This window comes from Galeopterus variegatus, unplaced genomic scaffold (assembly GCF_000696425.1).
Source record: "Galeopterus variegatus unplaced genomic scaffold, G_variegatus-3.0.2 Scaffold258, whole genome shotgun sequence".
NCBI classification, from domain to species: domain Eukaryota; kingdom Metazoa; phylum Chordata; class Mammalia; order Dermoptera; family Cynocephalidae; genus Galeopterus; species Galeopterus variegatus.
In genome coordinates, this window is record NW_007726369.1 from 152,592 (window position 1) to 176,199 (window position 23,608).

The following is a 23,608-nucleotide window of genomic DNA, read 5'->3' on the forward strand; positions in this document are numbered from 1 at the left end:
CATTGATTTTATCATGTACTTTTGTCACAGTTTAATATCTCTGAAACTGATTACATGTTATCATCAATAGTACAGCACAAATGGCAGTGTTTTCTCTTTCTTTGTGGCTCACAATTGTTGACCTATTAAGATTCTATGAAACACCATAAATGTTCACTGTAATTAGATAAAAATAATATAACCAGGTTAATATTTTAATACATACTCTGGGTCCAGAGTTACATCCTTGTACATTTCTTATTATGTATTCAAACGCACTAGGCTCTATCCAATTCTATCATTCTACTGGGCTCTGCTAACCATGAGTCTCCCACAGTCAACCAGGAGAAAACTAATCTCCAGTTATGCCTAAGAAGAAAGACTTAAGTTCTTAAATCCTTTCCCAAAATAAATTTATAGATGGATTATCTTTCAGGTTTATACCTCCCCAATCCCTTTTCCCTTCCCAGTACTTAAATACTCAGATCTTAATAACAGGTTTTCTACTTCCATTTTAAGATGAGGTTAAAAAGGGAGTCAAGTGATTTGCCCAAAGACACACAACTACATAAGTGGGCAAAACACTAAATGACAACAACACAAATGGAGGTAAACAGAATCTAGAAATTACCTGGCCCAAATGTACCAAGGGATCTTTTAAAAAACATTTTAATATTTACACGATTATCAAAGCATTATTCATGTTCAACCACATTCATAAAATAGAATAAAACTACCATATTAGATTTTGCAAAGATTAAAAATTAACCCAATCTGTTGGTGAGACTGGGGGTAAACAGACACTCCTATACAATACTGAGGAAAGTATAAACTACCACAATTTCTTTGGAGAGTAGTTTGAAAATAAATGAAAAACACCCCTTGGCTCACCACATCTCCTTCTAGGATTTTTCTTACATGTATGTTCTCACACATGCACATGAATACTGCAGAGATGTTTGGAACAGAAACTGACTGGACACAACTTAAATGCTCTTGAAGGGGGACCTGGATATAGAAATTGTGACACATCCCACACAGCAGAACACTACTCAGCTATTAAAACCAAATGAGGTAGACATGCAGACCAAGAAAGAATAATCTTCATGATAAATGGTTATATCAACAAAGGAAGTGTGCACAGCATACACACTATACAATATCTCTGACTAAAATGTGTGGGAGAGGAGAGATGGGAGACACCAAACACATGTGTATATTCACAGCTATGGAAAAACACAAGGAAAGCACTAATGCATCTGTGTCTGGGGTAAGAAATTTGGGAAATTAAGATTAAAAAAGAAGGAAACTTACTTTCCACTTCTGTAAAAATATTAATATTACCAGTATCAGTTATGAAAAACAGAAAATATCATTAACTTCCTTAACATGATAAACAAGTCATAAAAAACCAGAACCCTTTTCGGTTTCCTAAGAATCTGGTGAACATTACCTTTCCACTCTTCTATTGTGTGTTCCCTTTCATCCAACTGCTTGTCAGGTATCTTTGGTGGTGGCTGAAAAACAACAGTAACTGAATCAGTGTACTGGGAGTATATAAGCTCCTTATAATTATTTGAAATATTAGCCAGATAGAACACTTGAAAAAATGCATCATTAGGCCAAGACTTATCAATCCTCAACACCTTCTTATAGACTAGTTTTGGAAGACTCCTTAATTTCAGGGAAAAAAGATGGATGCTTAACTGTCTTTTTCTTTTCTTCCAGCTTTTGCAATTGTCACATTTTATCCATATCATGGAAATCTGCTGTGCTTTGGATACAATAATTTGTTTTATAACTAAGTTAGGATGTTCCCTCAGGACGTCCAACATCCTAGCTCCTCTGATCAGGTTTCAAGGCAAAAAGACACAAAACAGCAGAGGGTAATTTTATTTTGTGTAGGAGGTGCTTGGATATGCCCTTAGCTTAAGGTACTCTTCATGCAAAAACAGAAAAACAGCATCATCATGTATCTTTATTTTTATTTAAAATTGAAAGGTCTCTTCCAAACCTACTGTAATTCTAAGAATGAAATATTTTCTTCAAGCATAAAGAAAAGAACTTACAGCCTCTGCCTCTGACGGATCGTACCACACATTGATATATGGGTGCTGGAGAGCTTCATCTACAGAGATCCTTTTAGATGCATCTATTACCAGCATTTTGGATAACAAATCCCTTGCCTGACTGGCTGCAAAAACAATTATGTTAATGTACGCATATTCGTAAAGGTTCTCAAATTATAAACAGAACAGCTTTTACTATAAAATCAGGTCATATATATGATTTAAAAATATAAAATTAAAGATAAAAATTACTATAACCTCACTTTTTTCCACCAACCAGAAACAACCTTGGGTTATGTCCCCTATGAATGTGAATATGAATATGAATACATACACACACACACAGGAATTAAATGTATATATGTGTAAAAAGTACCTTTAAGTTTGTTGTGTTCTGAGTCAGCTGGGAAAAGTACATCAGGGAAGAGTTTCTCAAAGCTGTATCCGGCATATTTAGGTCTGTTTTCAACATAAGTCCTTACTGTTGGTTGCAGCTTCTTCATGAATTCAGGACATGGTGTTCCAAGCTGTTCAATAACTTTATTCCACTGATCAATATCTAATATCAAGGTAGCTAAGAAAAGTACTCTGTATCTAATGTTCAACACATTAGTTTCAAGAAAAGGAAAATTTTTAAAATCCTAAGAAAGAATGTGGCGGTTATAAATTTTATATCTCGCAGCCACCTTGCAAAAGGCAAAGACTGTAGGTGGACAGAAATGATCAATAAATAAGCGTTTGTTAACCTTATTTATTGCATGTATACTAAAACTGATTTTACCATGGAAATAGAAGGTTAAACTCACAAATTCTAAATACAAATTATAAGTGACTCAAAGAATAATGATAATTACTATCCATAGATACTCTAAATACAAATTGCACACAATCTAATATACAAAATTTGCCTTTTCTTCCAGCTTATCAGAAAATGTGAATGCATTTTCTAGAGAATATTAAATACTTCCATAATCCGTCCTGCTTTTTTGATTTTTCTATACTAACAGAAAATAACCAGTTGCAATAAAAATAATGGCTTGGATCAAAGTGGCATTTTCTTTGTTTAGCTTATGTTAATAATTATTTTTTTTAAACTCTGAAACTTATGAAAAAGATTCAGTATTTTGATGAGCTGTAAGGTTAGGATTCCCTGGTTTCCTTCATACTTGTCTTTATGTTCCTGAAGACAAAGGCCTAAAACTAGGTTATTCATTGTAACCTAATGAATACGGCTTTTCCTATTTCTCCTACTAAAACAATTCTAAGTGCTACTACTTGATAAACACATAACAGATCACCGTTAATATGAATATTAAAAGCATGAATCCAAATCTAATCATCACCATATAAAACTATCACTGCTGAAATTCTCAGACAAAATGATGGGTATGTTATGTTGAGTAATGAGACAACAACCAAAAGACACAAAACATACAGAACATTAACAAAAAGAAGGTGGGAGGATAAAATGAAAGAATGGTCAGAAGCAACAGGCAATTCCAAAATTCCTATTAAGTCCAAGTATTTCTAGATTTATTCAAGTGTATAATTAATAGAAATTTTTAATGCAAGCCATGATTTTTGATTTAGCTTTAAAAAATTAACTCAAAGCCAGCAAATAATTGTGGATAAGTACACTTGAGCAATTTTCGGAATTAACATACGAAACAATAAATGAGTAAAAGGAAAGTCTATGTCAAATAGCAGGTGGTATTTTGAAAGAGTAATTTAACAATACCTTATATATTAGGGAGACACAAAAAACATTATGCCTAACCAAGCTGAAGTACTGTCATACATTTTGACCTTTAGAAACTATAATTTAGGCCAAAGATAAGGATACGATCTGTACCTGGGAACAAAACACCACCTTTGATCATTTCTCCCATGATGCACCCAACTGACCAAATGTCAACTGAAAACAAAATGCAATGACATTAACATAAAGATTTTGGTTAAAATAAAAACAAAATATAAACATTAAAAAAAATCACGCACACCATGTATACTTTAAAATTATAAAAAGCAGTATAAAATAAAAATGAGTGACAGTGAATGTGCTCTGACTACCAGCAGAGACTGTATGTTCTACTGCCAGATGCAGCCTACAAGTATTTCACAGCTTATATCAAAAATTTTTTGAACTATAACAGCCACAAACTTTACATCTGTTTAAAAAACCCGTATGTATAAATGCAGCATATTCATTTTCATTAGATAACATAAGGAAGTTCATCACCTAACTAATTAAACTGCTGCAGCAGCACAAGGATACAGTCCCTTCCTGGAAAGAGGATTTTGTGGCAAACCATTTCTCCCATAATGCACCCCACAGACCATAAATCCACTATATGTTTGCAGCACAAAAGAAGGAAAAGCAAAGCAAAAGGTCATTAAAATCAAAGAAGCATAATATGACTGCATTATATAAAAACTGCAAAACATCACAGAAAGAAAAAAGTGATTTTAATTTTAGATAATGGAATAATTTAAAACACAAAATATTTTCCAAAAGGCTTTGGTTCACAAAAGAAAACATAAAGTATGGCATTTTAACCACATATCCAATTTTAAAGTGAGAGCTATGCACAGAATATACATAAATAAAAAATATGTACATTTTGTAAACTGAGAATTTGTTTATAAAATATAAAATAGAACCAAACATAAACTTTGTGTACATGAAACAGTAAAATTATAAAAATAAAATCCTAATACTACTTTGAGGTTTAACTGTGCATTACACTCTCTCTTTAAGTTAAATAAAAGAAAAAAGCATGAGCAGAAATAATTTAGCACATTAAAATATTTAATAGAAAAAATGTCTGTATGAACTATTACAATAAAGTTAATGTAAAGCTCCTCAGAAATTTTCAAGCTAGATTTCATAAATTTATTTAATTGAGAAATGCTATGTTTATTCTGAACGAAAAGTCAATTGTGTTCTTGGCAAAATCATGCTATATTAACCTTGCTATCCCAAAAAGAATAAGGGCATAGAGAATGAACAACTAATGAATTAAGAAAACTTAATAAAAGAAGTATATTTCATGTTTCCTGACTGTTTTTTACACCCATATAACCAAACTGTTTGTGGTTTAATAAATTAGTCTTGTCTGAATAGGGTACGAAAGTTCCTTCCCATAGATTTATTATCTACAAAGAGTCTCCTAGCAGACTTACTGACCCTCGCCAACTTTAAGTGGGAGCCCTTAATGCTGAAAAGAACCTGCTAGATACAGAAACAGACAAGTTTGGGATCTCCATCGGTTTATTAAAACTAACAACACACCCTGGCATTTTATAGCTTTGGGTTTGAATATCAAAGAGGAGAATAAATGCAGTTTAATAGGAAAAGAGGGAAGAATAAGCAATTTAAAAGGAAAAGCTTTAAAAACTTGCATCTGAAGTTTGATGGTCCAAATTCTTTAAAAGAAAAAGAAGTAAGGACAGGAATGGATGTCAGAGGACTTTTCCTATGTTAGAGGACTCAGGAAATTAAAGTCTATACATTCCTATAAGAAGACTGCCAGTTCGCTGAAGACTCTTAGGAGCTAAACTGGGAATTAATTTTGGAAATCTGTGGAACTAAAGTTTTCCTAAAATTAATATTAAAATTTATACACATCTTTTTATATTTATGATATAATTCAACTTTCAAGGGTAAAATTTTAAAGGAAAAGTCAATATTCATAAATCAGTCCATCAGAAAAAAATATTTTCTAAGATTTTCATTTTTGGCAAGAATCTATTAGAATAACTTTTCCCTATAGATATTATAGAGAATGGCAAACTTTAGTCAAATATCCAGGACATAACCTATGTTGGTAATCAGAAAAACATATTTTTAAACAAATTTTGAAAGCTACAAGCATGAGAGGAGATATCTGGGTCAGCGAAGACAAAAACCATGATAAGGCTGACTCATACAGAAAACTAACTTTTAAGGGTCTAACTGCTTAGTCAATTAGGCAGTTTAAAACATATTCCAATTATAACACACTTTCCAAAATGCTCTAAAGTCACTGGTAATGCAAAGGCAGATAAAATGAAGTTGCCAAAATGGTGGTGGGGGAGGGGTGGTCACTAAAAAGAAGTCCTTATGTATAACCTTGCTGGCTAATGTAGTTATCATGATTAAGTATTACATTTGACTGTTTCCTGGGGTGGGGGGAGGAGACAATAAGATGATCTGCATACATAATTATTATCTAAGAGAGGAAAGCATGTCAATTCTTTATATGATAGTTTTTCTTGGTGCTAATTTCTGGTAGGGAGCTATCCCAGATCACATTTATAGGCCACTGAAACATTACACGACAGCTGTGAGGATCAGTGGTTTCACAGCAAATGAAAAAGCAATCTTCATGCTAGTCGCCTGAAATATTAATTCTCAAATAAAAACCCTCCAAATTTTAGGTACGGTAAGAAAACAGAATAGCATGTCTACTTAAGAATAAAAGATTGGTAATAAGTGTTTAAAGTATCTGTTTTTCATTAGCTCAGAAAAGAAAAAGAAATTAATTAAAATCCTCAGTTCAATGGTATCTTTAATTAAAAACAAAAAAAAGTCCTAAAGGTTGAATAAATACAGTTTCCTGATTCAAAGTGAACTGCTTTTCCAGGTTCCTTGTCTAGGTCTTATTCTAGGGTGTATTTTGGATGAAGTCACCATATTTAAAAAGTTACAGTTTAATTCAATAAAATCCCATGCAGACTTCATCATCTCCTAAATTTCTGAGACTCAACAAAATTTCTTCCTAAATTAAATATAAATGTATGTATGTATACGTATAAAATTTGTTTAAATTCACAACCTACATGCAAGATAATTTTCTTCAACCTTGATTCCAAAGGTAATAAATATAATTGAATATACCCATACTATAGTATATATGTCTTATATACTATAAACCATTTCCTTAAGACTGGACACAAGGCTTTGATCCAACATTATTGTTTCCTCCTAGAGGTCACCTTAATCATCTATCACCTTTGCAGAACGGCTTTACTATAGCTCTTAAAGTACACACTAAGTGCTACTGCTATTAACTTTAGTTTTATGGTGGAATTGGAAATATGGGTAAATGTCACTAATGCATACTAGGATTACTACTAAGAATAAACCATCAGTACTATATACTTCCTTGAGTCCATGTTAGAAATGCTCATTTTCAAGTTACAGGCAAGCAAAGGGCATACCGTTTGCTTCAGAAATCAGGACAACAAATTCTTTATCTAATGCTAGTACTAATGTTATATTTTTGCATTTAAATAAATAAGGCCCCGAAGTTTTTCCAAACATTTATGACAAAATATATATTTTTAAATTCTTAATATACATTTCAAACAGTGAAACACATTTATCTTCATGTATTTCAGTTTAAGTATTTACATAAGAAATCTGATGAACAAAAGAAATTAAATCAGGAGAGTATTTCAAATAAATAGTGTATGCTGACCGTTTTCCTTGTAGCCCATGCCCAGGATGACCTCAGGTGCTCTGTAGTAGCGAGTCACTACATAAGGTGTCATCATAAAACTCGTTCCTGCAGTCCTGGCCAGCCCAAAGTCAAGAATCTTCAAAGTGCAGTCTGATTTTACTACTATATTGCTGGGTTTTAAGTCCTTCAAAAAAAAAAAAAAGACTGCTATGTATATACAAAGATTTTGCAGTTCACGATTGTTCTATTGCTTGTAAAATAATTCATATTAATTGTTCACTTTTCTCATAATATCACTGCAAATATTCATCATAAAAAGGCAAACCTGAGAAATCAGCTTTCTGGAATTTTAAATTTATGAATAAATACAACTATTAGAGAAGTTAGAAACAGTTTATGTGCTAGAGATTATGCTTAGCTAGAAATTTTTGGTCATACAGAGTAAAAAGAATTTAGAAAGGCATCTCAAATCTCACTTAAGAACTACTATGGTAGAAGAAAGGGTCATAAGTTAGTATTTATACTCATTTGCATATTAAATTGCCAGTATTAAAAAATATTTTAAAATCACAATAAGTTTTATAGAAATATTACAAATCAACAATGAGCTATTCTGCTAATCCTAGCAAATGTTACTTGACCTTTCAGATTGGCAGATACTCAGTTCTAAAGGACTGAAATAGTCATTATCAGTCTTTCCATCCCTGATTACCCACCTGAAATCACACAAATTTGCTCATAAAATTTCTGTCTGCCTGTAGAGGAGAGACACATGTTCTTGGTGCCACTAATCCATAAAATTATCTGCTGTTGATACTACTAAATAATGTCTTTGTAAAGAATTTTCCACCTGACCACGACCTTAAGGAATTTTGTGCTAAACGCATGAAAAGGCAGGCAGGGGCATAAAAACTCATGGCTTCATGCTGAACATCCTTTCCTATTAACCATGATGAATCCTATTACAAAACCAAAGAAGAAAGAAAGCATATATTCACAGCACAAATACATTGCATTACCTGTACTGATGTGCAGTACCTATATTAAATAATAGTGATTAACAGAAAAGGGAAAAAAAGCTGGCCTGAAAGTCAAAGATTACTCTTGTACTATCTAAATCCAGAAACATATATATGTTGTCTTTAACATATTTTGATAGGCAAGCATTGACGAGTTTAAAAGATACGCAATCTAATGACTTTATGAAATTAAATCTACAAAGATATCAATGGGCTTAGTGAAACAGAAGACAAAAATTTTCATTACTGTTATTCTGTAAACATAATGTTGTTAATATTTCTAAATTACAATATATCTGTAAAGTAACACTCCATTTTCAAGAATAAATATCACAAGTTTTGATAATACTTCACTGTCTAGTCTCATGTTCAGTTGAAGATTACTGGCTCTTTACTCTAGTGCAATCTAATCTAGAAGATTCCAATCTTCAACGATTTATTTTGGAAAAAATAAGAGAAAAATATAATTACTTTTTAGAAATAAATATTTTGTTTAAAAAATACCAAAAATGCCTCAAAGAATATTAATTGAAATTCATCCTTGCATATCAATACGTACCTTTTTACAGATATTACCAACACTGCTAACTATATATAAGAGTAACTTGGAATTTAAATGAATTTGTGGCAGAGTTACTGGAACTAACCTAACATCCCATCTCCCCCCTTTCCCCACACTTTTCCCGCCTCCTCACAGTAGGAAAGGGCCACATGATTAGTTTTAGTCAATGGGATGTGAGTGGGGAGCAAGGAACAGAAGAGCCAGTGCACAACTTCCTGTAGTCTCTTTTCCTGTTTTCGTGATTGGGAATGTTCTAGACAGTCGACCCTCTGGCAGAAGGGGTTACTGAGCACCTAGGTAGAGTCCCCATACCCACCATCACCTACACTGGACATGTAGTGTGGGAAATAAACCTTAGTTGTGTTAAGCCATTGAGAGTTCAAGGTTCATGTGTTACCTCAGCATAGCCTAGTCTGTTCTGACTAGCACCAAAACTGTTGCCAATAGGGTATTACAAAAACACAGGATCATGGCTCAGCAATTGAGCAGCATGGAAACTAGTAACATCAGAGGTTGGAAAGGTGATCTAGATTACATAGTAGCAAAACATTTTATGAGGCTGTCACCTGCACAGCACGTGCATAATGAACCAGAAGCTATAGAACAAGGATTGGCAAATTAAGGTCTGCCTGCTTTTGTCAAAAAAGTTTTATTAGAACACAGTCACACTCATTCAATTACATACTGTCTGTGGCTACTTTTGTGTCACAAAAGTGGTCATGGCAGAGACCAGTATCTGTGACAGAGATGGTATCTCCTGCAAAGCCTAAAATATTTACTATCAGAAAGTTAACTGACCTCTGCTGTAGAAGAAGAGATTGAAAGCAAAACTTCAGTAGTGTGTGTTGGTGGCTATTGGATGCATCTGAAAGAATTGGCCACCTTTAGAAGTAGAAATGAAAGGGAACAGTCAAGAATTTCAGGGGCTTGCTATTCTGGAAAAGCTATATACTACTAGACCCCTCAAAAAAAGTATGGCAGATGCTCAGTAAATATCTCCAACTGCCCTAGTATGCATCTACACTCTCCTGATGGGCTCGGTGCTTCATGTAGCATTGTTCTTGCTCCTCCACTTTTAACTAGGAGAAAAGGATGTCCCTGGGAGCCACTCCTTCAGCCAGAATGATAATAGAAAACTCTCCCACAGGGTGGAGCCAGTATCAGAGATCAGATTCAAGGCCTAATCAAGGAATATCCCTCACCCTCAGAGCAAGAGACACTCACAATGTCTGCCCAGCAGAATTTCAATTACAACTGACTAGTGACTGCATTTTTCAGTTTTTCAAATAAGATTGTTTACTGTGGTTGTTTTGGCCCTGTATGACCACTCTATCTAGGGTATTTGGGGGAGGACGGGATAATGGTAGCCAGATAATTTGGTCATTTCAGTTCCTATGCTTCCGGACCAAAATTAACAATGCCCGGAAATGAGGTAGACATTACTGTGTATCACTTGGCGCTAAATGCCCTGATGGAATGGGACTTTGGGTTATCTCCCTTAAGGAGATGTGGAATAAAGGAAGCAGAGAAATGTTTGATAACCAGAAGGGCAGACTGTGGCAGAAACTGGGGATCACCACCATTCTGAACTCTGCTCTCCCCAAATTTCCTAATATTCTTACAAGGCAGGTCCTTATGGCTAGCTCCGCCAATGGGCTCTGAGCAGAAGTGATATGCATTGCACTTCCAGGCCCAAGCATAGAAAAGCCAGTGCATACCACCCAGCCTTCTCTTCCCCTGACAGTGACCAGTAACCATCTAGATGGTACGGCTTCAATCAGCTTGGGTCTCTGGGTGACTGTATGGAAACCCACCCCTAACCCTGACTTGCACTGAACCCCTAAGGATGAAAAGTCAGGTTATTTTACCAAGTGAGCAATCTCAGATCAGCACAGGTACCAGCCAAGGGTAGGTGAATCTAGAATGAGTAGCAGAGCAAAGACGAATACCAATTGTGGCCTCAAGGCCAGCTATAAAAATGATGGTTGTAGTTTATCACATTAACTTTTTAGAAGTTGCTTCAGGAGAAGAGAGCAAACAAAAATCCAAACAAACATTCTAAAACTTACGAGGTGAATCTAGAATGAGTAGCAGAGCAAAGACGAATACCAATTGTGGCCTCAAGGCCAGCTGTAAAAATGATGGCTGTAGTTTATCACATTAACTTTTTAGAAGTTGCTTCAGGAGAAGAGAGCAAACAAAAATCCAAACAAACATTCTAAAACTTACGGTACAAAACAAGTGGGAACAAGTGGCACAAGAGGTGGCCTGTGGTTGGTTCTGTGATGCCTGCACAGATCCTTGGTTCAGGCTTCAGGCACTTATTCTTCCTGCTGCTGGGAATGGTGACTGCTGACAATCTTCAGCAAATCTCTCTAGGCACAGCCCTCAGACACAGAGAGCTAGCTAGCTACCTTTTCCAAGGTCAAGATGCTTCCCAGGATAAAGGGCCAGTGGAGTCACCACCAGCTGAGGCCTTTGTGGTGATTGCAACCAGCTCAATTTCTCGCTCTATCCATTTTTACTTCCTTTACTCCCCCATAGATGTTGATCCTGAGAGAACTCCCCAATAAGCTTCTTACACATATATCTCCAACTTAAGAGTTTGTTATCCACATAGCCCAACCTAAACTAAAGGCATATTCTTCATCATAGGTAACAACCCNATAAAAATGATGGTTGTAGTTTATCACATTAACTTTTTAGAAGTTGCTTCAGGAGAAGAGAGCAAACAAAAATCCAAACAAACATTCTAAAACTTACGGTACAAAACAAGTGGGAACAAGTGGCACAAGAGGTGGCCTGTGGTTGGTTCTGTGATGCCTGCACAGATCCTTGGTTCAGGCTTCAGGCACTTATTCTTCCTGCTGCTGGGAATGGTGACTGCTGACAATCTTCAGCAAATCTCTCTAGGCACAGCCCTCAGACACAGAGAGCTAGCTAGCTACCTTTTCCAAGGTCAAGATGCTTCCCAGGATAAAGGGCCAGTGGAGTCACCACCAGCTGAGGCCTTTGTGGTGATTGCAACCAGCTCAATTTCTCCCTCTATCCATTTTTACTTCCTTTACTCCCCCATAGATGTTGATCCTGAGAGAACTCCCCAATAAGCTTCTTACACATATATCTCCAACTTAAGAGTTTGTTATCCACATAGCCCAACCTAAACTAAAGGCATATTCTTCATCATAGGTAACAACCCCAGTATGTCTCTTACTAGCTCAACATTATTACTTTAAGAAATCTTCTATAGTTCTACTTTTTTACTATTTTACCTGCTGACACTAAAGGAGTATATTAGACTCTCCCGATACTGCTGTGTGTGTGCTATTCTTCTATTTTCTGTAGTTTCAGCTTTATGCATGGCAACTCTGCTTCATGTATAGTTTCTTGACAGTTATCTCTTGTAATTGGATTATACCCTTCATCCTTATAAAATTATTCTTTATTCCCAGGGAGGAATGCTTCCTCCCTGGCCCCACCATATTCAACTTTACCTCATTTAATAGAGTTACCCTTGTCTTCATGATTGTATTTTCCTAGTACATCTTTGCCAACCTCTTTGCCTTCAGCCTTCTGAAGTTAGCTACAAATGTCTGTTACAGAAACACATAGCTATTGCTGAGCTTCTGTATGTGTATAAAAATCTGACCTTTTTTCACTAAGGGATTAATCCCATTGACACATTCTGTTATATATTGCTCTTCTGTATTCTCATGTTTCCTTTTTATGCTTCTTGCTGTTTCCTTTTTTTTTCATATTCTACCGCTTGGTCTGTTTTTCTGGTCTACCACCTGCTATCCTTATTAATCTTGAAATTTTCTATTTGGAAGATTTTACTTTATTAAAATCAAATGAACTTCCATGGTGGTAGATTACAGTCCTGGTTTTTAGGACAAAGAAACACAACCCAGAATTATATGAATATGGAATCAGGAAGATAAAATACTCTCCCATTTAAAGAGATTTCTATTATGTTGCTTAAAGACTGCATTAGACATAATGTTACAGCAGCTGCATATGTAATATACAAAGGATTCTCTTAGAATGATAATCATGAAACAGACTAAATAGCTGAGATACATAACTTTCTTATACCTTGAAAACAAATATATCTGTTTATTTTATTACGAGTTAGTTTATTTGACATAAGGTGGTGCAGAAGGAAGATATAATTCCACTGAATTAAGTATACAAAAAATTCATCTCAAATTAGATGTAATAATACCCTTCAAAGAACAATAAGCTAGAAATAAAACTAAAATACACAGACATACATCCAAANTTTGTTATCCACATAGCCCAACCTAAACTAAAGGCATATTCTTCATCATAGGTAACAACCCCAGTATGTCTCTTACTAGCTCAACATTATTACTTTAAGAAATCTTCTATAGTTCTACTTTTTTACTATTTTACCTGCTGACACTAAAGGAGTATATTAGACTCTCCCGGGGCAGACTGTGGCAGAAACTGGGGATCACCACCATTCTGAACTCTGCTCTCCCCAAATTTCCTAATATTCTTACAAGGCAGGTCCTTATGGCTAGCTCCGCCAATGGGCTCTGAGCAGAAGTGATATGCATTGCACTTCCAGGCCCAAGCATAGAAAAGCCAGTGCATACCACCCAGCCTTCTCTTCCCCTGACAGTGACCAGTAACCATCTAGATGGTACGGCTTCAATCAGCTTGGGTCTCTGGGTGACTGTATGGAAACCCACCCCTAACCCTGACTTGCACTGAACCCCTAAGGATGAAAAGTCAGGTTATTTTACCAAGTGAGCAATCTCAGATCAGCACAGGTACCAGCCAAGGGTAGGTGAATCTAGAATGAGTAGCAGAGCAAAGACGAATACCAATTGTGGCCTCAAGGCCAGCTATAAAAATGATGGTTGTAGTTTATCACATTAACTTTTTAGAAGTTGCTTCAGGAGAAGAGAGCAAACAAAAATCCAAACAAACATTCTAAAACTTACGGTACAAAACAAGTGGGAACAAGTGGCACAAGAGGTGGCCTGTGGTTGGTTCTGTGATGCCTGCACAGATCCTTGGTTCAGGCTTCAGGCACTTATTCTTCCTGCTGCTGGGAATGGTGACTGCTGACAATCTTCAGCAAATCTCTCTAGGCACAGCCCTCAGACACAGAGAGCTAGCTAGCTACCTTTTCCAAGGTCAAGATGCTTCCCAGGATAAAGGGCCAGTGGAGTCACCACCAGCTGAGGCCTTTGTGGTGATTGCAACCAGCTCAATTTCTCCCTCTATCCATTTTTACTTCCTTTACTCCCCCATAGATGTTGATCCTGAGAGAACTCCCCAATAAGCTTCTTACACATATATCTCCAACTTAAGAGTTTGTTATCCACATAGCCCAACCTAAACTAAAGGCATATTCTTCATCATAGGTAACAACCCCAGTATGTCTCTTACTAGCTCAACATTATTACTTTAAGAAATCTTCTATAGTTCTACTTTTTTACTATTTTACCTGCTGACACTAAAGGAGTATATTAGACTCTCCCGATACTGCTGTGTGTGTGCTATTCTTCTATTTTCTGTAGTTTCAGCTTTATGCATGGCAACTCTGCTTCATGTATAGTTTCTTGACAGTTATCTCTTGTAATTGGATTATACCCTTCATCCTTATAAAATTATTCTTTATTCCCAGGGAGGAATGCTTCCTCCCTGGCCCCACCATATTCAACTTTACCTCATTTAATAGAGTTACCCTTGTCTTCATGATTGTATTTTCCTAGTACATCTTTGCCAACCTCTTTGCCTTCAGCCTTCTGACGTTAGCTACAAATGTCTGTTACAGAAACACATAGCTATTGCTGAGCTTCTGTATGTGTATAAAAATCTGACCTTTTTTCACTAAGGGATTAATCCCATTGACACATTCTGTTATATATTGCTCTTCTGTATTCTCATGTTTCCTTTTTATGCTTCTTGCTGTTTCCTTTTTTTTTCATATTCTACCGCTTGGTCTGTTTTTCTGGTCTACCACCTGCTATCCTTATTAATCTTGAAATTTTCTATTTGGAAGATTTTACTTTATTAAAATCAAATGAACTTCCATGGTGGTAGATTACAGTCCTGGTTTTTAGGACAAAGAAACACAACCCAGAATTATATGAATATGGAATCAGGAAGATAAAATACTCTCCCATTTAAAGAGATTTCTATTATGTTGCTTAAAGACTGCATTAGACATAATGTTACAGCAGCTGCATATGTAATATACAAAGGATTCTCTTAGAATGATAATCATGAAACAGACTAAATAGCTGAGATACATAACTTTCTTATACCTTGAAAACAAATATATCTGTTTATTTTATTACGAGTTAGTTTATTTGACATAAGGTGGTGCAGAAGGAAGATATAATTCCACTGAATTAAGTATACAAAAAATTCATCTCAAATTAGATGTAATATCTGTTTATTTTATTACGAGTTAGTTTATTTGACATAAGGTGGTGCAGAAGGAAGATATAGTTCCACTGAATTAAGTATACAAAAAATTCATCTCAAATTAGATGTAATACCCTTCAAAGAACAATAAGCTAGAAATAAAACTAAAATACACAGACATACATCCAAACAAAAAGTTTCATGCAAATGTTCATGTCAGCTTTATTCATAATAGCCAAAAAGTGGTAACAACCCAAGTGCTCATCAAGTAATGAATGGATAAACAAAATGTAGAATATCCATACAGTGAAATATTATTTGGCAATAAAAAGAAACAAAGTATTGATACATGATACAAACGTGAATGAACCTTGAAAACATTATGCTAGGTAAAAAGAGGCCAACCACCAAAGACCACATATTATACAATTCCATTTATATGTAATGTGCAGAATAGGCAAATATGTAAAGACAGAAAGTAGATTAGTGGTTGCTTAGGAATGGAGGTGAAGGAGATAGGAAAGAATGGGAAGTGAAGGCTAATCGGTATGGGTTTCCTTTGGGGGGACGAAACATTCTGAAATTAGATTGTGTTGATAGGTGCATGATCTTTGAATAAACATTGAATTGCACACTTTAAATGGATAAAATGTATGGTTTGTAAATTATATCTATCTATACAGTGTGTGTGTATGTATGCACACATTTCTCTCTCTCAAGTAAGGAGTTTAAAAACCTAGAATACAGAAATATAATATATTTCTGAATATATATATAGGAAATAAAACTTTGGTAAATACTTAATTTTACTCAACTGGTAATGACAGCAGAATATTTTGTATACTGCTTCATTTCAGACCACAAATAACCTTTACACTACTCCACAGAAATCAGTGAAATACAATGCTCCTAGAATATGATGAGAAACAGTGATGTTCAGCCAAACTGGCAGAGTAGACAGCTCCACAGAAACATCAAAAAAACAAACAAACAAGCAAACAAAAAAACCCCACAAATCAACAACAACAGAGCAAAAGCTGTCAGAATAAACTTTTTCAGAACTCTGGAATATAGTCAAAGGTTTACAGCAATCACATGAACTCATACTCAAGAAAAAGGCAACTTAAAAACAATAGAAAATCACTTCACCCATTAGGATGGTTACTATCAATAAAAGAAAATAAATGTTGGTGAGGATGAGGAGTAATGGAAACTCCTGTGCACTGCTGGTGGAAATGTAAAATAGTATAGCCACCTATTGGCTGTATATTGGCTATAAGGGAAACCGTGGCAGTTCCTCAAAAAGTTAAATACAATTACCATATGATCCAGCAATTCTACTTCTGACTATATACGCAAAGGAATTGAAAACAGGGTCTCAAAGAGATATTTGTACACCCATGTTCATAGCAGTATTATTCACAAAAGCTAAACTATGGAAGCATCCCAAGTGTCCTCTTATAGACGAATGGATAAGCAAAGTATGGTATATACATAAATGGAAAATTATTCAGCCTGAATAAAGAACAAAATTCTGACATATGCTATGACATGGATGAACATTTAGCACATTATGCTAAGTGAAATAAGCCAGTCACAATAAGGCAGATACTGAATGATTTCACTTATATGAGTTACTTAGAGTAGTCAAAATCATATAGAGAGAAAACAGAATGACTATCAGGGGTTGGTGGTAGGAAGGAATGGGGAGTTATTATTTAACGAGTGTAGAGTTTCAGTTTCACAAGATGAAATGAGTTCTGGAGATAAATGGTGGGAATGGCTGAACAACAATGTCAGTATATTTAATGCCACTGAACTGTATACTTAATGGTTAAGATGGTAAATTTTATGTTTTGTATATTTTACTATAATAAAAAAGTTGAAAAAAATAGGAAATATTTGTAGCATTTGAACTAGTTCTTGCCCCACGTGCCTCCATGGCTAGGCAGGGGTCTTGGAGAAAGCAGCCACATTCGCAGTGTGGGACCCCCATCCTAGGCTAGACAGAGGGTATATTTCTTAAAAACACTGTAAGGCAAATAAATAATCCAATGCTACCTGGGACAAAACATTACAGTTGAGGTAAACAAGACATGGCATACCATCAAGCATATCAGCTTTGCATAATGGGAGTTTCAGAAGGAGAGAAAAGAGAAAAAACCATTAAATTAAAAAAAAGACTGAAAACTTCTTGAATTTGATAAAAGACATCAATCTACACAACCAAGCTGCACAATGAACTATAAGAAGGGTAAACAAAAACAGATCCTCACCAAGATGCATTATAATCAAACTGCTGAAAGACAAAGACAAAAAAAAAAGATAAAGACTCTTGAGAGCAGCAAGAGAGAAGTAACCTGTCACTTACAAAGGATCCTCAATGAGTTTAACAGCTGATTTCTCATCAGACACCATGGAGGCCAAACGGAGGTAAATGACACATTTAAAGTGCTGAAAGAAAAAACTGCCAAACAAAAATTCTACACCCAACAAACCTATTCTTCAAAAGCAGAGGAGGAATTAAGACATTCCAAGATAAATAAAAGCCAAGGGAGTCTGTCACTAGTAGACCTTTCCTACAAGAAATACTAAAGGGAGTCCTTCTGGTAGAAATATGACAACACTAGAAAGAAATTCAAACCTATATGAAGAAATAAAAATAGAGGTAAAGGCAACTATATAGGTAAATACAAAGGCAAATATTATTATACCTTGGGTTTGAAACTCCTACTTTTTTCTGATATGAGTTAAAGGACAAAATGCATTAAATATAATTACAAATCTATCTTAATGGGCACACAGTGTATAAACACAACCTGTGATGACGACAACATAAACTGGGAAGGGCTGTAAAGAAGCAGAGTTTTTGTATACTGCTGAAGCTACGGTGGTAATAATTCAAAATAGATTGTTATAAGTTTTAAAAGTTAATTGTACTCACCAGTGTAATCACTAAGAAAATGACTGGAAAATATACAGAAAAGAATATGAAAAATGAATCAAGAGGTATACTATAAAAAAATCAATTAAACACAAAAGAAGGCAGTAATGCGGGAACTGAGAAACAACAATATGTAGCATTTAGAATACAGATAGCATAATGGCAGAAGTAACTTTCTCCTTATAAGTAAATATTTTAAATGCATGGATTAAAGTCTCCAATTAAAAAGCAAAGAATGGCAGAATAGATAAAAGAAACATGATCTGTATCCTATCTACAAGAGACTCACTTTAAATCCAAAGGCAAAACTAGGTTGAAAGTGAAAGAATGAAAAAAGATATTTCATGCAAATAGAACTCAAGAGAGAGGTGGAGTGTATATACTAGTATCAGACAAAATTAATTATAAGTTAAAAATTGTTACATGAGGCAAAGGAGAACATTATATAATGATAAAAGGGTCAATCCATCAAAAAGATACAATTATAAATATATATGCACTTAACAAGAAAGCACCAAAATACATGAAGCAAAAACTGACAGAACTGAAGGGAGAAAAAGACAGTTCTACAGTAATAGTTGAAGACTTCCAAATCTCACCTTCAACAATGGAAAAATAGGAAATGTGAATAACACTGTATACCAAGTAAACATAACAGACACATACACTCAGCCCTCTGTATCCATGGAGTACGCATCTGTGGAATCAACCAACCATGGATTGAGAATATTTGAAAAAAAACTGCATCTGTACTAAAAATGAACAGACTTTTTTTCCCTTGTCATTATTCCCTAAACAATACAGTAGAACAACCGTTTACACAGCATTTACATATTAGATATTATAAGTAATCTAGAGATGATTTAAAGTATGTGAGAGGATGTGCATAGGTTATATGCAAATACTAAGCCATTTTTATATCAGAGACTTGAACATCTGTGGAGTTTGGTATCCACAAGAGGTCCTAGAACCAATCCCTGGCAGATACTGAGGGACAAATGTATAGAACATTTCTCCCCAAAACAGTAGAATACTTATTTTTCTTAAGTGTACATGAAACAATTTCCAGGATTAGACCATATGTTGGTCTACAGAAAAAGTCTCAATAAATTTTGAAAGACTGAAATCATACAAAGTTATCTTCTCTGACAACAATGGAAAGAAGCTAGAAACCAAGAGAAGGAAACTGGAAAATTCACAAATCTGTCTAAGTTAAAGAACACACTTCTAAACAACCAATGGGTCAAACAACAAATCACAAGGGAAATTAGAAAATACTTTGACACAAATGAAAATGAAAAAACAACATATCCAAGTTTAGGGAATACAGAGAAAGCAGAGCTCAGAGGGTAATTTTATAGCTGTAAATGCCTACATTAAAACATTTTTAAAAATCTCAAATTAATAACCTAATATTCAATCTTAAGAAAATAGAGAAGAATAAACTAATCCCAAAGCAAGAAGATGGGAAGAAATAATAAAGATTAAAGTGTAGACTAACAAAATAGAGAATAGGAAAACAACAGAGAAAATCAATAAAAGCAAAAGTTGCATCTTTGAAAAGATCAACAAAACCTGACAAACCTTTAGCTAAGCTTACTAAGACAAAAAGAGAGAAGATACAAATAACTAAAACCAGTAATGAAAATGAGGATATAACCACTTACTTCACAGAAATAAAAAGGATTTCAAGATAGATAAACTAGATAAAATGGACAATTTCCTAGAAAGATGCAATATTACCAAACCTGTCTCAAGAAACAGAAAACCTGAACAGACCTGTAACAAGTAAAAAGGGTGAATCAATAATCAAAAATCTCACAAAAAAGAAAAGCCTAGGACTAGATGGCTTCAGTGGCAAATTATACCAATCATTTAAATAAGAATCAACACCAATCCTTCTTAACCTTTTCCAAAAACAAGGAGGAAATACTTCCTAAATTGTGCTGAGGCCAGCATTACCTTGATATAAAAACCAGATTAAGACATCACAAGAAAACTACAGACCAATATCACCTACGAACACAGATGCAAAAATTCTCCACAAAATACTAGCCAACCAATTCCCATAGTATATTAAAAGGATACCATGACCAAATAGGATTTATCCAAGAAATGCATGGATAGTTCAACAGATAATAATCCATAATAATAACACCACATTAATTGAATGAAGGAAAAACAAACATACGATCATTTCAACTGATGCAGAAATGCATTTGATAAAGTCCAACACCCTTTCATGATAAAAACACTTAAGCTAGGAATAAAAGGTATGTGGTAAAGAATTAAGTAGAGAGGTCTGGCCTTTGCCCTCAGCTACAGGTGCCCTCTAGGCCCCTGGAATGTCCTGCCTGATAGGACTGTCTTTGTTTGCCTGAGACTTCAGCCATGGGACAGTTTAACAATGCGATTTATGATGGGGGCTTTGAGACACATATCAGTTCCAACTTCTGGAGGAACTGCAGACTAAAGGTATTAGCATGAACTTCAGGAATAGCTGGCGATTAAAGTCAGCCAGGTGAGCAGTATGTGATGAGCACCAATAAAAATTTTGAACACCAAAGACTTGAGTGAGTATTCCTGGTTGGCAATACTCTGGGTGTATTGTCATACTTTGTGGCTGAGAGAAGAGGACAACAGGAAGCTCCATGTTTGAACTTCTCCCAGATTTTGTCCTATGAATTTCTTCCTTTGTCTGGTTCTAACTTGCATCCTTTTGCTATAACAAAATTAACCATAAGTATAGCACTTTCCAGAGTTCTATGAGTCATTCCAGTGAAGTATCCAACCTGAGAGTGGTTGTGGGGACCCAAGAATTTGTAGTCAGCTGCTCTGAAGTGAGGGTGGTCTTGGGGACCCCAGAACTTGTGGCTTGTATTTGAATTAAGGGCAGTCTTGTGAGTTCTGTGTCCTCTGACTATACAATATGACTAACTCTAGTACGGAATGGAACTTCTGCAACCAGAAAAAGAGCATTTATGAAAACTCCACAGCTAATACTTAATGGTGAAAGATTAGCCTTCCCTCTAAGATCAGGAATAGGACAAGATGCCCACTTTTCACCATTTCTATCCAACATTTCACTGGGAGTTCCAGCCAGAGAAGATAGGCAAAAAAAAAAGAAAGAAAGAAAGAAAAGAAAGAAAGAAAAGAAAGAAAAGAAAGAAAGAAAAGAAAGAAAAGAAAGAAAGAAAAGAAAGAAAAGAAAGAAAGAAAAGAAAGAAAAGAAAGAAAGAAAAGAAAGAAAAGAAAGAAAGAAAAGAAAGAAAAGAAAGAAAGAAAAGAAAGAAAAGAAAGAAAGAAAAGAAAGAAAAGAAAGAAAGAAAAGAAAGAAAAGAAAGAAAGAAAAGAAAGAAAAGAAAGAAAGAAAAGAAAGAAAAGAAAGAAAGAAAAGAAAGAAAAGAAAGAAAGAAAAGAAAGAAAAGAAAGAAAGAAAAGAAAGAAAAGAAAGAAAGAAAAGAAAGAAAAGAAAGAAAGAAAAGAAAGAAAAGAAAGAAAGAAAAGAAAGAAAGAAAGAAAGAAAGAAAGAAAGAAAGAAAGAAAGAAAGAAAAAGAAAAAATAAAGAATAAAGAATAAAGAATAAAGAAAAAAAGAAAGGCACCTGAATTGGAAAGAAAGAAGTAAAATTAGGGTACAGATGATATGCTCTTATATACAGAAAATCATTTTAAAAATCTATTAAAAAACTATTACAGCTAATAAATTGAGCAAAGTTGCAGAATATACGCTCAACACACCAAAATTAGTTGTGTTTCTATACACTAGCAATAAGCAATCTGAAAAAGAAAGTAAGAATACAATTCCACTCATAATAGCTTCCAAAAGAATAAAACACCTAGGAGTAAACTAAAAAGGTGAAAGACTTGTACACTTGAAAACTACAAAACACTGCTGAAAGCAATTAAAGAAGACCTATGTTATGAACTAAACTGTGTCCCCCCAAAACTCATATGTTGAAGCGCCAAACCCCAATGACTGTATTTGGAGGTAAAGTTAAAATGAGGTCATAAGGGTGAGGCCCTAATCCAATAGAACTGGTGCCCTTCTAAGAAAAGAAAGGGAATGTGAAGCATTCTCTCTCCATACACTTCAAGAGGGTAGTTGTCTGCAAGCAAGGAAGAGAGGGCTCAAGGGAAACAAAATTTGCTGGCACTTTGATCATGAACTTCTAGACTCCAGAACTGCGAAAAAATTAATTTCTGTTTTTTAATCCACCCAATCTTCGGTATTTTGTTATGGCAGGGCAAGCAGACTAATACAACCTAAGAAAATGAAGAGACATCCTGTGTTCATGAATTGGAATACTAAATATTCTTAAAATGGCAAAACTAGCTGAGCAATCTACAGATCCAATGAAATCCTTATTAAAATTCCAGTGTCTTTTTCTGCAGAAACGGAAAAGCTGACCCATATGATTGATATGAAATCACAAGGGGCCTCAAATAGCCAAAACAATATTGAAAAAAAACAACAAAGTTGGAGGATTGACACTTTCCCATTTCAAAACTTACTACAAAGTTACAGTGATCAAAATAATGTGGTACTGGTATATGGACAGACAGAGACCAATGGAATAGAAGTGAGCATTCAGAAATCTCTGTTCTTTGAAACCATGTATCTATGACCAACTGGTTTTTGACAAGGGTGCCAAGACCATTCAGTGGGGGTAAAAATAGTTGTTTAACAAATGCCTCTGAGACAACTGGATTTCCACATACAAAAGAATGAAGTTGGACTCTCATCTCACATCATATATAAAAATTAACTCAAAATGGATCAAAGACCTGTATGTAAGAACTAAAACTATAAAACTGTTAGAAGAAAACACAAGGCTAAATCATCATGACCTTGGATTTGACAATGGATTCTTAGATACTGGACACCACAACCACAAGCAACAACAACAACAAAATGATAAACTTCATTTCATGAAAATTAAAAACTTTTGTGTATTAAAGGAGATCATCAGCAAAGTGAAAAGACAACCTACAGAATGTGAGAAGATATTTACAAATCATATATCTGATGAGAGTCTAGTATATGAAGAACAACTACAACAACAAAAAGACAAACCACTCAATTAAAAGTTGGGCAAAGGGCTTAAATACACACTTCTCCAAAGAAGATATACAAATGGCCAACTACTAGTACTCGACATCATTAGTCATTAGAAAAATGC

At 34.8% G+C, this 23,608-nt stretch overlaps 1 protein-coding gene across 1 annotated transcript in view; it reads right to left on the reverse strand.

The window, feature by feature from the left end:
• Positions 1 to 23,608, reverse strand: part of MAPK8 (mitogen-activated protein kinase 8) — a 42,305-nt gene that overhangs the window by 7,885 nt on the left and 10,812 nt on the right. Inside the window, exons 5-9 of the mRNA XM_008566639.1 lie at positions 7,511 to 7,676; positions 3,892 to 3,963; positions 2,425 to 2,607; positions 2,049 to 2,173; positions 1,433 to 1,496 (exon numbers count right to left, since the gene is read on the reverse strand). Coding sequence (XP_008564861.1) covers positions 1,433 to 1,496; positions 2,049 to 2,173; positions 2,425 to 2,607; positions 3,892 to 3,963; positions 7,511 to 7,676 — 610 coding nt within the window. The remainder of the gene's footprint in view (positions 1 to 1,432; positions 1,497 to 2,048; positions 2,174 to 2,424; positions 2,608 to 3,891; positions 3,964 to 7,510; positions 7,677 to 23,608) is intronic.